Genomic DNA, 17079 nt, shown 5'->3' with positions numbered 1-17079 from the left:
AACGGGTTGCAATTTTGAGCTCTTCTACAATCTCCAGATGTGCTGAAACAGTTAATAATCCACCAACACTCATTATTCCATTTGTTCATTCATTCAGCAAGTATGTGCTCAGTGGTTCTGTGACTGGTGTAATATATGTCTCATAGGTGTTAAGATACTTCTTATCGTGAGGAGTTAATGACTGGAGCCATGAGCATTTACAAATACTCAGTTAGTAAATTTACAGATTTACAAATACAGGAGGACTTCACAACATCCCTAAGGTGGATACAGTTACTATGCCCATTGAAGAGATGCTGAAACTGAGCCTCTAAAGTAAAAGAAAACATGAGAAGCCACATAAGGAAAGACTGGCTGGTTTATTCAGTCATGAGTTGCTGAATTTCAGTTCAGGCACTTAGACTTTTAACCCCAGAGCTTAGTATACATTTCAGTAATTAAATATCAAGCCATTTCTGTGCTTGTTTCATTATTCAATACTGAAATCCTGGCTTCCTTTACTCCTAAATATAATACAGGCCAGTGTGTGGCTGGGGGGTATTAGCTTACCATAACACCATTATCCCTAAACTCTCTGCCAAGGAATCATTTTACATCAGCATTCCTACTTGGGCAGCCAGTCTGTGCCTCATTTGAACTTGGAGGTGACAGCAGGGCAGTGAACATCAGCAGTTGGGGATCTGCCTGTACCTGCTTACAGCCATGTGCCCTGGAGACCTTGTCAACGCTCCATCTCAAATGAAAGCAGCGGAAACTCCTGCTGCTGACAGCTGGCCCCAAACATGGGTGCAGTTTTGGAAATCACCTCTGACCTCTTCTCCTTTGACAACAGGTCTCTGGTTATGCTCCCTGGTATGGGCTATCTTGTTTTACTTGCACCCTCAGAGCTAGAAATGTTTGCATAAAAAGTGAACTCAATTTTACAAAGAAAAATTATAAAAATTAAAATTAAAGTTTTGTTCAATAGGAGCCAAGAAATTGGGAGAGATCCATTCTTCCAGCCCTGTTGAAAAGACCCATTATAAATAAGAAAGAAGTATCACGTGTGCCTTGGGGACAATTAAAGCTCTCCCTGGGCAAGCCACTATTGAAGTCATTGGTTTTCTCAGTCATTCTTTTTTATGCTGACTGGTAGTATGTCTGTTCTAATAAAACCCTGTTTTAAAGATTCTGTGTGTGTGCACATGTGTATGATACTATTTATTTTGGATTTGTTGTTCTCCTTTATAGTCTCAATTTACTCTTTACTCTTAAATAATAGCTCTCTCTGTGCTAGAAGGAGAAACTCTCCAGGCATAACAGCAACACAACTCCTGAGCCCGCCCCTTGCCCTCAGCCACTGGATTTGACATCTTTGACTCCATGTTTGGCTGGAAAGCATGGCCTCTGAGAAAGGCTCCTCAGTTTTCTGGACTAAAGGAGAGGCTGTCCAGAGATTAACTGGGATGCAGGTTTTGGGGTCACCTTGTAAAGGCAACGACTAAGAACACATATAAAAGGCAAGATTAAACTGACCTTCCAAACTTGAGGGAAAAAGATCTTACTCAAGAAGAAATGTCAAAACGTTTTAACAAAATATTCTTGGCTAGCAAACTGTTGTTCTGTGGGACCAAAGGCCTCTGGAAGAAGTTCCTGATCCTTGTAAAGGAAATGTAAATAGACACTCAATATTTCTGAAAATACAATAACTCAGTAAGCCATGAATATGCTTTCACTAGGCCTTCTCTAGCTCCAGATAACGAATTGATAAGAGTCAGCTTTCTTCATTACTGGTTCTTTGTCAATTGTTATTGTCCCTGAAAAAAACAAGTAAATGTAATTATCTGCCAGCTCAGCACTGACATGAAGAGATTTGAGAATTACCGCCTCAGAAAACTGTCAGTGTTGTGGTTTGAAAGGTTCTTGGTGAGGGGGTGACACCCGGGGGAGTCAGGGAAATCAGAGCAGGAAGCATGCTCTCTCTTCTCACAGGCTAATTGTCCTGCTCTGTTCTTGAGCAAGCCTTTCTGAACTGCTATTCCAGACCTGTTCTTTTTCTCTCTCTTTTTTAAATCCTCACCCATGGATATGCTTATTAATTTTAGAGAGAGAGGAAGGGAGAAAGAGAGAGAGAGAGAGAGAGAGAGAGAGGTCATTGTGAGAGAGAAACATCTACCAGTTGCCTCCCATACACGCACCAACCCAAGATTGAACCAACAACCTAGGTGTGTGCCCTGACTGGGGATTGAACCCTCAACCCTTTGCTGTATGGGAAGATGCTCCAACCAACTGAGCCACCTGGCCAGGGCCCGACTTCACCATGGATGGATATGACCACACTGTTGCTCCCTACCTGTGTCTTTCCCCCAGTGCTCTCCTGGACAGCAGTGCGGGACAAGGCTGTGGTAGCCACAAAACAAGAGAAGAACCCGGAGAAGATGTTGCTGATCCCAAAGGCAATGAATTCCTAAGGGAGAGACTGGATGACAGTGATGCTACAAATATAATCTTTTTAAGACCCTTGCCAGATGTTTAAGGAAGAATGTTCAGGAAACAAGCACCCAAGCCCACCCTGCCTGAGAGTCCCAATTTAATTTTTACCATGAAAATTGCCTGGGTCCTGAAAAACGTCAGGAGTTTGGGGTCCTTGGACTCTAAAAGCATCTCACTGCTCTTAATTGTTTTTTTTAAGGTTGATGAGGAAGAGTAACTGATGTTTTGCTAAATTGCTTATTTTACTTCCTGGTGAGTGGCATATCTGCTATAGCTCTCACATAAAACATTTCTTCTGCTCTCACATAAAGTGTTATTTCCGTGGTTGAATATTTGCTGTGAAGCCTATTATGACTAGGAGAGCTATTATTCTGCTTGATTACTAATCATTTAACTGCTGTAATTGCTATGCTGTGCTTTCAGAAATACACCATAACTGAGAATTTGTGAGCTCACCTGGCAATGTTTCAGAGGCATACAAAAACTGTCCTGTGTCATTAATTGTGCAGAGAACCATCTGGATTTAAAGTGGCCATAGCTATTATTAAGAGTGTTCATTTTGTCATATTATAGCCACTATTTAAAAAATTACCAGGAGGTATAAGATAACATGAAGAATCCTTGTTCTGATCTAATATATTAACTTTGAATGTTATTTATAACCTGACTGAATTAACTCTTTAAAAATTCTTATCACTTTAACTGATTTCTTAAAAACCAAAGTGATGCAGTATGCATATTTTAAAATAATTTCAAATTACCAATGCACAAGAGGGAAACCAACTCAATAAGGACTGGTAGAAGAAACCAATCTCTTCTTTAGCAGACAATAAAATCTTTTTCCATGTATTTCTTTTCAGCCCTTCAAAACCAGTTAGCAAGAGGGTGACCATACCTGGTTCCCATCGATGCTGTAATCATACTTGATGGCGTATACTTTTCCTACAGACACTGCAATAGCATAAGCCACCACAGCGATGGAAAACGATGCAGCCAGCATCTTAGAAAACAAGTTCACAGGTGGCAGTGCAGGAGGCAAGAATCTAGTGAGTTTTCAAATGAAAAGTGCTGTGAATATTTTACCAAAATTCTCTTTTCCCCCCTCACCAACCCAGCCACAAGTTAGACAAGAAAACACTTGATCCAAGAGGGCAAAAGCACATGAGCATAAATGGCAGCACTCAGTTTTATAATTTTTCATCAGAAGTTGCTGCCCTCTCATCAGCTGATTTCTTTGTTCCCTATTGACAGCCTACAAATGCTGCCTCCTTTGTACCTCTGACATGAATAAACCTGCCATTACTGGCTCCTTAATATCATAAAATCTTATGGCATGCACTGTCCACATTAGTGTGTCTGCTTACACAATTTCAACTTAAAGATCTTTGAATTTAAAGGATATACTGGCCATAAAGTGACATCTACTCTGTATGAAGAGATGTGAGATTTATTAAAGAAACAAAGAATACATAGTGCTAAAGAGCTAAGTGGAAAATCAGTATCTCAAGAGCCATGATATTTAGCCCTGGCCAGGCAGCTCAGTTGGTTAGAGCGTTGTCCCAATATGCCAAGGTCATGGGTTTGTGAGTTTGTGGGTTTGATCCCTGGTCAGGGCACATGTAAGAATCAACCAGTGAATGAATAAATAAGAGGAACAGCAAATCGACAGTTCTCTCTCCTCTCTCCCTCTCTCCCTCTCTCCCTCTCTCTCTCTCTCTCTCTCCCCACCTTCCTCCCTCTCTCTAAAATCAAATTTTAAAAAGAGCCTTGATATTTAAAATCTTCTTGAGTTGAGAAAAGAATTAAATTTATGTAATCATCAGAATGCTTCATAGTCACAATGACTAACATATCCTAGTGATTGTGGTGGAGTTGAATGACTACTGTTTCACAAAACCTGAGCTATACTACAAACTGTACAAAGGAAAAAAGCCCTATTACTTTGTAATCATGTGGTTGTCTCCAAATGTGAAATTTGGGTGATGACCTTCATGAACGTATATCTTGACAACTATCTATCTGTATGGTGTAATTCCAGAAGTCTTAGGAGAAAAGACCAATTCCAGAGGAGAAAAATCTCCTCTACATACAACTCACATAAGCCTAAAATTCTTTTAATAATAAATTACATTTTCTCCCCTATAATTAGAGGGACGTGATAAAGTAGAAATAAGATTCTTACAGACATTAGATTCATATACAGATGTACTGGGGACTAAGTGATCCGAGCGTATGGTATTGATCCTCAACAGGATGGAAAGGAACTGCCAACAGCAGCCTTACTTTTACTCTCTTTTGGAGGATTGAAGGGGAGACAATGAAAAAGTGCACTAACTCAACCTTTCTCTTTGCTCCTCTTGCTTTCGTTGTTCTAACCTTTAACACTACTTTTTTTCTTTTGTAATCTCTCTACTCCATCCTTTCTTTTTCAGGTTTGTTAATGTCTTTAGGCTTGTTTCCGTACTATCACATTAGATCAGGCAACAAAGTCTTCTCTTGTGGCTTACTTATAATGGCATAGGCTTGGGTGTTGTATTCCGTTACGAAATATTTTCTGGGGTCCCACTGTGAGATAGGGTCTGCGCTAGGAAGACAGAGCTAAATAAGACAAACAGGCTCACTGCCTTTCGGAGGAGCTTAGAGACCCTGGGGTCAGGCAGGTTAGGTTAGCTGACCAACTCACACAAGGTTGTCTGTCAGAAGATTCAGCTTGACTAAAGCCAAGAGCAAGAGACTAGAGATCCATTTTCAAAGGGAGAGCAGTTAGGAAAGCTCTGGATAGGGGAAGAAAGGATAATTTAGGGCAGCAGAAATGAGTTCCCCCTATCAACAAATGAAACACAGATTTATGGGACCAAGCATTTGCTGTGGACCACACCAAAGTGTTACATTTTAGGAAGCCTAACAAAAGAAGTCTATAATACATACATTTTTGTGTAGTTGTTTTTAAGTACTCTAATAATGTAATTGTTGTGTTGAAAATGCTGTAACTCAAGAAGCTACACTGTATCTTTTATTTAATTCCTTTCAACACTAGGATTTACCATCAAAATGTTGATCCTCTAAGGTAAAATTTCCCAAAAATACCTGATCATAAGAATCACTTGAGGCACTTTTGAAAAATATTAATTCCAAGGCCCCTCCTCTGGAAAGCCTGATTTAACAGGTTTCAGGTGAGAACCAGGAACCTATCTTAACAAGGGTCTTGTTAAGTCTGAGAAACATTACAATGGATACTATGTTAACTAAGGCCCATGGAGCCAGTTGCAATTTTTCAAATGTTTTTTAAACAGATGTTAGAAGAAATCATAAGATGGATCAAATGAAAAGGCAGCAGTTCCCTGTGGAGTAAGCACTGATACTCCGCTGGCCGAGGTGTTACTACTGAGAGTGTGGAGGAACAAAGACTGGTGCAAGGTCCTTCAGCTAGTATTAGGAGAGGGGAAATTAGTGTTTAGTGATTATATAACAGCAAGTCTAGTCACAAATGCTGTAAATTAATGTTATAAACCTAATACACATTTGGGCTTCTTTTAAAATGCCATATGATAAAATTATAGTGTAGGGCAGTTGGTTCACTCTGTGCGTTTTATGAGAGATCTCATTAGTGTTTCATAACAAGCTCAAACTGAAGTTTCAGCCGCTGTCATTACTCTCGTTTTACAAGAAAACCCCCACCCCTCAGGGCCATAGAACTAGATGTGTCAGAGATGGACAAAGGACCTTAGTTCTTCCTGGTCATAATTCACCAAACTACCACACATACATAAAAATTCCCTTGCAGGTTATGCATTTTATTTAAAGAAACAAATGACATAAGTATTACCTAAGACTGGTTAAACTAAATGGAGAATTTAGATTAGATGTCTCTGATTTCTTAAGCAGATTGTTCTCAGTGCAAAAAACAATTTTACTACCCATGATTCTATTTATATTATTATAATTATACATGTAAGTTTAACTCAGGAGTCTGGTGGTAACTGTACACGTCTTGCCACTTTTTAAGAAAGTGAAGGACAAAGGGAGAGTATATGGGGGCTGCTTTAAACAAATGGATTGAACATACTGCTTTTCTGATAGTTTGCACAAATGGGTGGTTCTTTATGATCGTACACAAATAGGACTATTGAAGGAGCACCAATGAAATGAAGCTTGTAATAAAAGGTTTCATTTAAATAGAAAGTACTGACTTAATATATTAGTATTTCCTAAGAGGAATACTATACTCACCCCCTTGGGATGTATTTAACAATGCCAGCATTATAATTTTTTTCCAGGTTGGCTCCATATGAAATGGCAGTAGCAATTATTGTCTGAAATAAAACAAAAGAGGTTTTAAAAAATTCATTTGTTTTAACAATTCCTTTCTTGTCAAACTAATTAATGCTGAATTTTCTAATTACATATTCTACTTACCACAATTACTTCTATAGGAATAGGGACTGGGATTTTGTGTTTAAATCGGTCATTTAATTCCTTAACTGCCATACAGATGATGATGGTGAGTAATCCAGCAATGAAATCAGCAAGATTGGTATTGCCAATATTTTGAAAAATCTCAACCAGAGTCTGTAAAAAATAATTTTATGTACTTCTCATATGAAAAAAAATCATATCATCATCACACAACACTTAAGAACTCTACGCAAAACCATAAAAATATGTTGACTAATACAGAGACCATTAGACACATCCAGCCTTTGATATATATGTACCCTTTGATATTTAACCATATCTTTGATATATGTGTATGTACGTATCTTAAATTATTAACAATGGTTTACTTGGAGTTCTAAAACGATGGATGATTTCTACTTTCTTATTTTAGCTATCTGTGTTTTTACAATAAAAATGAGATGTCTTAAAAGAAAAAACATCATTATATACAGTCTCTTACTTGCAGGAAAACTTTAAAAGTTTGTATCTTGGGAAAACACATTTGCCAATGATACCTCAGACAAGGGTTTAATCTCCAAAATATATAAAGAACTTACATGACTCCACTCTAAGAAGACAAGCAACCCAATTAAAAAATGGGCAAAGGACTTGAACAGACACTTCTCCAAGGAGGACATACAGAAGATCCAAAGACACATGAAACAATGTTCAATATCGCTAGCCATCAGAGAGATGCAAATTAAAACCACAATGAGATACCACTTCACACTAGTCAGAATGGCCATCATAAACAAAGCAACAAACAATAAGTGTTGGAGAGGTTGTGGAGAAAAGGGGACCCTAGTGCACTGTTGGTGGGACTGCAGACTGGCACAACCACTATGGAAAGCAGTATGGAACTTCCTCAGAAAACTAAAAATGGATCTGCCTTTTGACCCTGCAATTCCACTGCTGGGACTCTATCCTAAGAATACTACAACACCAATCCAAAAGAACCTATGCATCCCAATGTTCATAGCAGCACAATTTACAATAGCTAGATACTGGAAGCAACCAAAGATGCCCATCAGTAAATGAATGGATCAAAAAACTATGGTACATTTACACAATGGAATTCTATGCAGCAGAAAGAAAGAAGGAGCTCCTACCCTTTGCAACAGCATGGATGGAGCTGGAAAGCATTATGCTAAGCGAAACAAGCCAGGCAGTGAAAAACAAATACCATATGATCTCACCTTTAACAGGAACCTAAACAACAAAACAAAGAAACAAGCAAAATATAACCAAAGACACTGAAATAGGGAACAGACTGACAGTGACCAGAGGGGAGAGGAGAGGGAATTTCAGGGTAGAATGGGAAGGGTTTACAGGAACAAATTTAAAGGACACATGGACAAAAGCTAGGGGGAGGGTGGTAATGGGAGGGAAGTGGGGAGGGTTGGGTGGGTGGGCTGGAATGGGAGTAAAAGGGAGAAAACTGTACTTGAACAATGATTAAAATTAAATTTTTTAAAAAAGTTTGTATCTTAAAGTGGTTTGACAGGTGCCATTAACTGGCCTAATTTTTACCTTGTCGATATGGTATCATTGAAACTAAATACTAATAAGCCAAAAAGTCCCGACTAACCAGTATTTTAGGTGAAGCTCTTTCTGGTGATGCAGGTGATAATAAAATACCTAAAATACTTCATTTGTGTATACATATGGGCTGACCTATTCATTATGACAAAGAAAATCTATTGAATTGATATATAGGTCAATTATAAATTTTTGGAAATTAATCTGGTAGTTAGTTCAAACTTGAACTAAGATTACAAATAAAAACAACTCTTTCCAAATGGAGAGATAAACCAGTTCAAGAAAAAATAGTCTCGTTTTGTAAACAGGAAGCTTCTGGAAATAGAGGGATATTTGCAAGGGAGAATCCCAGGGAAGAACACTAGTATCTTTGTTATAGCAACTTCAGTACTGAAGAAGGCATGGCTGGAAAAGGCTTTCATCAATTCTTTGAGATAAGTTAATCTCTCAGTGAAGGTTACTTTTCTTTAAATGAGTCCTTTTATATATATTTTATGTGAAGATAAAGGAATGGAGCATCTTATAGTTTATAACATATATCTTATTTCTTTTTATAGGTGAATCATGCTTAAAAGATTTATCATGACAATCTGATAACAATTACGTGTTGTGAACATTAAGTAATCTAGGAGTAGTTGTGCCAGCAACCCCAGCTCCCTGGAATACATTCAAGAGTAAAGGAATGAGGGGAGAAGTTATAGTGCAGACAAAATACATTCCACCAAGTGCTCGAACTTGAGTGCAAACATTTGACTTGGAGCAAACCTCTTGGATTTTCATTCAGAGTATTTTAACTCTTGCTTTCAACTCAGTACTAACAAGTATACTTTGTTTCCCAGAGTCAGTAAAAATTTCTGGATGCAGATACACTGATAATAACAAATTGAGGCAAGTGATAGCAGCTTGAAAAAGAAAAAAATAGAGAAACTACCACAAGCAGACATGGTAACTCAAGAACTTAGAGTACCTACCATAGAGATAAACAGCCCTAAGTCCTGCAGTTACTGTGCTCTGGCCCTTTACCTAAGCAGTTTTCTGATGATGATCCTCATTACTTCGTGAGATATAATATTTTGATTAACTGTCTATACAAAAAAGATTTACTTTCAACTCAAGATGAAAAATTCAAACTTAAAAACAATCAGAATAATTATCCTAATCATAAAAACATTTTCACCTTATAAGAGTAATCACTACAAGAGTCTCATATAATCTGTGAGAGTCACTTAGACCTTTGAATAAAAAGCACCCTGTGCCCCGGCTGGTGTGGCTCAGTGGATTGAGCACCCGCCCTCGAATGAAAGGCTGGCTGGTTCGATTCCCAGTCAGGCACATGCCTGGGTTGCAGGCATGTGAGAAGCAAGCACAAACTGATGTTTCCTTCCCTCCCCATCTCCCTCCCTTCTCCTGTCTAAAAATAAATAAATAAAATCTTTTTTTAAAAAAGCACCTCTGTTATATTAACAATGCAATAGGAGTTCCAAAAAGCAAAATAAGTTTACATCACACAATTGCATCAAATAAGGTGCATCAAATAAGGCATATGAGTATATTAGTTGCCTATATATTGAGTCAGGATCATTCAGGATCTCTTACAAAAAGCTTTACAATAGAAAGTTTAACCTATGTGAAATAAAACTCACCCATATAAACTGAAGTAGTAGATAAACTGAAGTAGTCAGATTGTGCTCAAAGATACAGAAATGAGACTCTAAGAAAGCACTGAAAAGTAGCCCTAATTTAGTTTATTATTAAAATACTTTCTAAAATATGTTTAAATCTGGATAAACACACCTAGCCTAGTCTTCTAAATAATTCAAATCACAAAAATAAGCTTTTCAGTAATGGATAACGTTTCAGTATATTTTCCCCATGCTTGGAGAACATTAGGACCATTTCATTTAGATAATTTCTTCATTCTTACCTAGAATTGCCTGGGTGTTTGAAGTCGTAAGGAAAAAATATACCTGGTGTTACATATGAGGACATTTTTTAGTTAACTTCTAAAACCAAATTTATTTTACTTCATCTTATTTCTATAAATATAACAGGCCCTTCATAATCACCATTTACTGTCAGGCATCTCCTGATAGTCTATACATAAGTATGAGATATATATGTTAGTATATATATACATACATATGTGTGTGTATATATATATGCATTTATATATCTCAACCCTTAAAGTGTTACTTTCTTTATTACAATGGCTTAAATTTACATACTTAAATAGATTCAAAGTAATGAAACTGATCAAGCTTAGGAGTGACTTTCAAAACTCTCACCATCTGGGCAAAACTTTAAATATGTTCTTCCTCTTTGTTAAAGGAAAAATGGGACAAGTAGCATCAATCTAGTAAGCATGAAGAAAGTTTTCTTTTGTCTCTTGAAACAAACCATTCAAAGTGAATGGTGGGAAAATAATCACTCTGAAATAGACTGTGTGGTTTACTTAGAAATTGAGTAGCTACATGGTAGCATGAAGAGTATGACTAATTCTAAATGCTCCTTTCTGCATCCTATACCCAGTATCTTTAGCATTTGTGAATTAATGTCTCTATATTTTTTTTCTTTCCCACTCTTTCATTCTCCATCTTTTGTATTCATTATTTCCTGTTATTTTTTGTAGGGTCAGGGGTCAATCCAAAGTACAACCTTATAACAAAAGGAATGTTGACTACATTCTAAGGAAAGAATCTAACAATAATCTTACAGTCTTTCTTGGAAGAATCTACTACCACTCTGCAATTGTTGAAGGATTCTTTCATGAATAATTGCAATTGGTAATGTCATCAACAAATTTCTCTGTTCACTTACTGAGTGGCTCATTCAAGCCTTATGCAATCATTTCCCAACATACTGATTCTTTCTTCTCAGAAGAGGAAGCTTATATTCACCATCACACAAAGATGATTAAAAAACATCTTCATCCAATTTGGCTGACCTGGGAGGAATTCTGGTAAAATTCTATGACATATTGTTGCCTGAGACTTAAGAATAATGTTTAACAGGACATGTCACATAATGATTGTGTTTGGTTTCAAAACCCTTTTTTTGACCTTGTCCTAGTGTGTTCTGGTTACTTTTGTCCCTGCTGATAATGGGATCACTGGCAGCAAGCTTTACCATAAACACAGTCCTAGGAGGCCAGAAGAACTACTTCAGCTCTCTGTCTGCACAGGTCCAACAATGGCCAGGGACCCAGGATAGCTGTTGGCCTAAGCCCCCCATACGTGATCTGGGTGAATGCTGATCTAGCAGTGTTCACACAGGGTGAGTATACTCAGGAAGGATATCTTGGTGGATTCAGGGACCAGTGGGTTTGTGTAGGGAATGAACAAGTCCTGGCATATGGTAGGAAGTCAATAAATACTTACTGAATAGATTAATTGAATTAATAACAATGAAGGAATAAATCAATGAATACTTGATGGAGAAAGTATGAAAGCAAGAAAAAGCAAGCTGTGTGAGGAGATGCCAAAGTGAGAGAGCCTGTCAGGAAAAGGTAGTCAGAAGGTTTCAAAGTGAACCCAGGACTTGGTAGGGAAAAAAGCAACAATGACAACAATAATTTTGAATCAAAAAACAGACTTAAAAAAAAGTCTGTGCTAATGTGTTCTAATAGGCTGAGTGCCTGGGAAGTAAACAGTAAGCTTGATGAGGTCTGTTCATTGTGATAATGACAATAATAATAATATTACTATAAGTTTTTACTATGTGCCAGATATTGTGCTAAGTGATATACACAATTGTTCCTTTCTAATCCTTACAACTCTAAGAGGTACTATTATTATCCCCATTTCACAATTGAGAACACTGAGGTATGGGGAAATATAATATGCCCAGAATCACATGGGCAGTGGGTGGAACCAAGACTACGACTCAAGCTCACTGAAGTTCAAAGTCCATGATCTTAATTACTGAGTTATACTGCCTCCTCCACCACTGCTTAGCATAGTACCTGACCTGTAGTAGGCACTGGGTAATATTTATTTAACAGATGGAGTAATGTGGGATTATGGCACTGTTGTGAAACTGAGCAAATTCCTGGCCACCTCACAATTTTTTAGATATGTGTTCATCATGTTACATTGTTTTAGAAGCTAATACATGGATCATTAATGACTCCATTCTAAATGTTGATACGTTATTTTTTCATAATATCATTCTCTCCAAGCTAGAGTGACATCATGTTACTATTATCATCACTTTTCAATGTAACTAGTGTGATTTACATCTTTCTTTTGCATCTGTTTTTCAAGTTGAACCCTCTCTGAATCTAATATTCTTTTTCATCTATAACTGCTGAGATATTTACATTATATATTTTATGGACTCTCACAGTTAAAAATGGCTTTAGAGTTACATGTCCAATTGTTTCATTTTACAAATAAAAAAGAAAAGAAGCCTTGAGATGTGAAATAGTAATTTCAAAATATCTGCTTTTATTGAGTACTTATTCTGTGTAAGCCTCTGGGCCAAAGTGCTTCTCATCCATCCTTATTTGACTTAGTTGGTAGATACTTTTACCAACTCCATTCCAAATCCAGGTCATCCAGCTCCAAACCTGAGCTTTTTTCAGCCACTATCTATGTGCCAGAGGCCACTTAGCTTGTCAGAGGCAAAACTGAGACTAGAGCTCTAGCCTCTTGCATCCCAGATCAGTCCTGGTGACCATCTCTGATGTTACTCCTAATTCTATTGCTTCTTTTAGAAAAGAATGCTTTCAATGGGTCCAAAGTATGGCACAAAGGAATATAGGTTCTACAGACTCAGGTTAAAGAAGAAAAGAACACATTGTTCTTAGTCAAACATCCTAGAGTAAGAAGAAACACTTACATAGATAATGGAGAGAACGCCATTATAGTTTTTGGTTGAAACATTGAGGATGATCTTTAGCTGTGAAACCAACACTTGGAAGGCAGCAGCTGTTGTGAATCCACCAACCAAAGGATCAGCCAAGTACCTCACTATGAATCCAATCTGCAAACACCCAAACACCAACTAGAACGAGAAAAGGAAGGAAAAATTAGATGTTTGCCTGGGAAAAGAAACCACTCCCTTGAACTATTAACAAATTCAAGTTAACAACAATTTAAATTCTGGTAGCTGGCCTATAACACAAAAATACTTGTAGGAAATAAATCTGAATTTCTTAACGCTCTATCTCTCCCCTCCATCACTCTAAAATTTGAAAACTATGGGTAATATGAACCTTGAAATATTTCTAGATATGTATTAAGAAAAGTAAAAAATAATGTGGCTTATTTCTGTGAGCTTTTACAAAGATAACAAGAAATAGGTTATTCTGACTACTGAACTGTTAACTACTGGACTGAAAATTAAAAACACAGTTTAGAATTGACGTCACTATATCATGTTATCTGCATGACTATAAATGCCTTCCTTCTATTGATGTAATTGTTCCCCTCCCCTTGCTCATAAATTCCCAGTGCTTGGCCTCCTAAGGCCTACATTATATGGGCTTCCACCTGAATCAATGCTTCTGGAACAGCTATTCTTATTGATCTCAGAAAATCATTATTGTCTCCCACTTTGAAGAGTCTTTTATTTTTGAGTCAGCAACGGTTAGTTACTTCAAATAAAAATCATACCAATCTATATTTTACTTATAAGTACATTACCTGTATGATCCCAACCAAAAGAGTAAGGGTGCTTGCAATCAATACTCTTGCTGCATCTCTAGCTACATTGTCTATCATGGTAGCATTTGATGCAGTCCCATTACTGCTGAGTATGAAAAAGTTTTCGTCTGGGGCCAGGCTCAGAACAACAGATCCCACCATTAAACTGACCACCGGGAAAGGTCCTGGGGGAAAAAGTCTCAATCAATTAATATTTATTAATCACAAGTATTTAGATTCAACATGTCATGTCTACATATGATTAGAAAGAGGTAAATTAGCAGTGATTGGGAAAATATTGCTTATTCATATAAGAAGCTAAAAAGGCATTCAGGACTTAGAAGTGAGCAAGCGAGACTTGTAGGAAGGCTATTGCAATACAGCATCCAGAATGCTTTCTAAGTATATGGAAAGGGTGTCTAACTTTGTGTGATGTTCACGCGAAGGGAATGGAGAGGGTTGTCAGGAGAAGTTTTCCAGCAGAGATGGCACACAAGCCGAGTCCTTACTTGTTCTGTCTCATGTGAATGCTACAGAAGCCCATTTCCTAGAGCATCCACTGTCCTACTCTGTGGGGCTGAGTACCTTGATCAATACCCAGGGTTCAAATTTGGGTAAAGAAACAGGAAAAGGAGAGTATAGATTCCCTTTTTCTCTTTCCAGGACAACTTAATTTTTTCATATCAAATGCCAGTTTGTAAGATTCTATGTTTTGAAAGTGCTCCTTTTCTTCCAGCAACTGCTCCAGTCACTACTGGTATGTTTACCCATGATGATGATGATCCTATCCTTCAATCATGGATGTTTTAATGATTGCAAGGCTGTCCCCAAATCCACTAACTTGAATGTCTAAATGGATAGAACACCAAAAAGGAAAAAATTAGCTTCTGTGTTCCTTACCTCACCAAGCATTTGATGCTGATCAGTTCTCCCAGGTGAGGAAGTTCTTTCAATCACAAACCTCTTCCTGACTTCCTTCCACAGACAAAGCAATATGCCAGATATTGGGGGAAATACAATTAAGGACAAGGATATGGATTGGGAATATAGTGGACAGTTGTGTTTGTTTCACGTTTGTCCAAGTAGACATGTCTAGTCAGCAGATGGATATAGGCACAAAATTATCAAAGTTGCAAAGTAGCATTAAGACATTTATTTACTTGAACATCCTAGCAAAAGAGAATTCAAATTTTAGGAATTACAGGAAATAAATCTATTTTGAGCCATACTAAGAAGGAAAGCCAAGCTTAGTTTCTAAATTGTTTTGGCATGATTTTGCCAGTCTTCCAATCTTAGTGACTTAAAATAAGTATGCTCTTTAATGAAATAATGAATATGTATTTGATGAATATAATTTAGTAAATGCTAAATTAATCTGGTAAAACAGTAATTTCAAAGATCCCTCAAAGATTTTTTCCCTGTCATATTTTGTTTCAGAAGAGAATATTCTCTAAATATGGAGTCAAATTTATTACATTTTTAAAAATAAAACCATGCTAAAATTTAAAAGTAGTCTATAATTTTAATAATTTTTCAACTTCTCCTCTTCTTGTAAAGAGTCAAGTATAAAGCAAACTGAAGGCACAGTATTTTGAAAGGTGAGAAGAGCCACTTGCACTATTGAATAGAAAAATGAGGCAAAGCACTGAAGCCCTATTTCCCTGGAAATCATTAACAAAGATATGGAAGCACAATGCACATAATATGGCCAAAATTACATTAAACGTGAACACTGCAATTGTAGTATTTGCTTATAATTACCAACTGAGATGTGTCTTGATGTTCCAAAGATAAAGTATGTCAGGATAGGAAAAAAAGCAGAGTAGAGACCATATCCAACAGGAACCGCCGCTAGTAAAGCATACGCCATGCCTGAAAGTACATCCAAAATGGTGGAATTCACAAACAAACATTACAGTATAATTCTCCTGTAACAAAGAAGGCCTTTTTCGAAGAGATCTTCAGTTTGCAGCTTGTCCTAAGCTTCCCCTGGTTATGCATACAGTCTGTGGCCATGCTAGGGAAATGAGTGCACCACATGAATCAACAGCTCTAATGAACTGGCTCAACTGCTCAGTAATTCAATTATTCACTGATCACATGAGTGGAGAAAAGAACTCAAGTCAGTGGTTGATTAAAAAACTTCGTCGGTTCAGTCCAGAAGCTTATACCACTTTGCATGTAGGCAGTTTCATATGAATTCATTGTTTCTCTATGTTCTGAGGGACACTTTGGGAATTCATTGTTGCTCTGCTCTTTCTCCTTTCTTCTTGGGAAACAGAGATTAGATTCAAATAAGGAAAAAATGACAATTGTATTTAGTGACAGGCAAGGCAACTCCCTTGGGCTCTCCACAGGTGACTGGCCTCTCCAGTAAGCCAACCCCAGCACAAATGTCATCCAATATGAAGAAATCTCAGCTTTCCTATGTACATAGGGGCTGGAGGATATGACATGTTCTTTTCCTTGGTTAGATACTTCTTACATAGTCAGTATATCTTATTCCATGTTACCTTCTCATATATCATTTACTTAAGTGGGAAAAAGTCAAGCCCTTTGGCTCTTGGGTCATTAATAAATACATTTCTAACAGTAAAAATGAAAAAGTGTGGCAACAACCTAAATGTCTTGGCCCACTGACACCCAAAATTATTTTTTGAATGAATGCCTCAAAATATGAAAGTGGCTAACTAAACTAAATTATATTTTATATACTGTTATTCAATGAAATGAAATTGATGTGATGTATGGAAATACATTTACATGGAGATATGTAAAATACAAAAAAGTGAGAAAAAAACAATTAAAAATAGTAAGTATGCATGCTCCCATGTTTGTAAAAGTAAAGTACATTGTATGCATGAAAATGATCTTGGAAGATTTTCAACATATTAAAAAGTAATTCACATATGCAAAAAGACTATAACATAATAAACACCTATGTATCCACCATCCAGCTTAAGAAATGAGTGATTTTTGCCAGTGC

The 17079-nt window shown here is 37.1% G+C and overlaps 1 protein-coding gene across 5 annotated transcripts in view; it reads right to left on the bottom strand.

Moving 5' to 3' along the window:
- SLC26A4 (solute carrier family 26 member 4) overlaps positions 1-17079 on the bottom strand; it is a 48125-nt gene that overhangs the window by 25342 nt on the left and 5704 nt on the right. For 3 of the 5 annotated variants that reach the window (XM_036010781.1, XM_036010783.1, XM_028525952.2), the window contains 7 exons: positions 15855-15965; positions 14094-14278; positions 13288-13452; positions 6889-7041; positions 6703-6785; positions 3368-3515; positions 2333-2446 (listed from right to left, as the gene is read on the bottom strand). In XM_036010781.1, coding sequence (XP_035866674.1) covers positions 2333-2446; positions 3368-3515; positions 6703-6785; positions 6889-7041; positions 13288-13452; positions 14094-14278; positions 15855-15965 — 959 coding nt within the window. Of the gene's footprint in view, positions 1-2332; positions 2447-3367; positions 3516-6702; positions 6786-6888; positions 7042-13287; positions 13453-14093; positions 14279-14993; positions 15793-15854; positions 15966-17079 lie in introns of those variants that run through there. The other 2 variants (XM_036010785.1, XM_036010784.1) reach the window with 2 other exon arrangements.

The sequence above is a fragment of the Phyllostomus discolor genome, chromosome 10 (genome assembly GCF_004126475.2).
Source record: "Phyllostomus discolor isolate MPI-MPIP mPhyDis1 chromosome 10, mPhyDis1.pri.v3, whole genome shotgun sequence".
Taxonomy (NCBI): domain Eukaryota; kingdom Metazoa; phylum Chordata; class Mammalia; order Chiroptera; family Phyllostomidae; genus Phyllostomus; species Phyllostomus discolor.
Note: the sequence above shows the minus strand (reverse complement) of the source record. Positions and strands in the feature narration are given on the sequence as shown.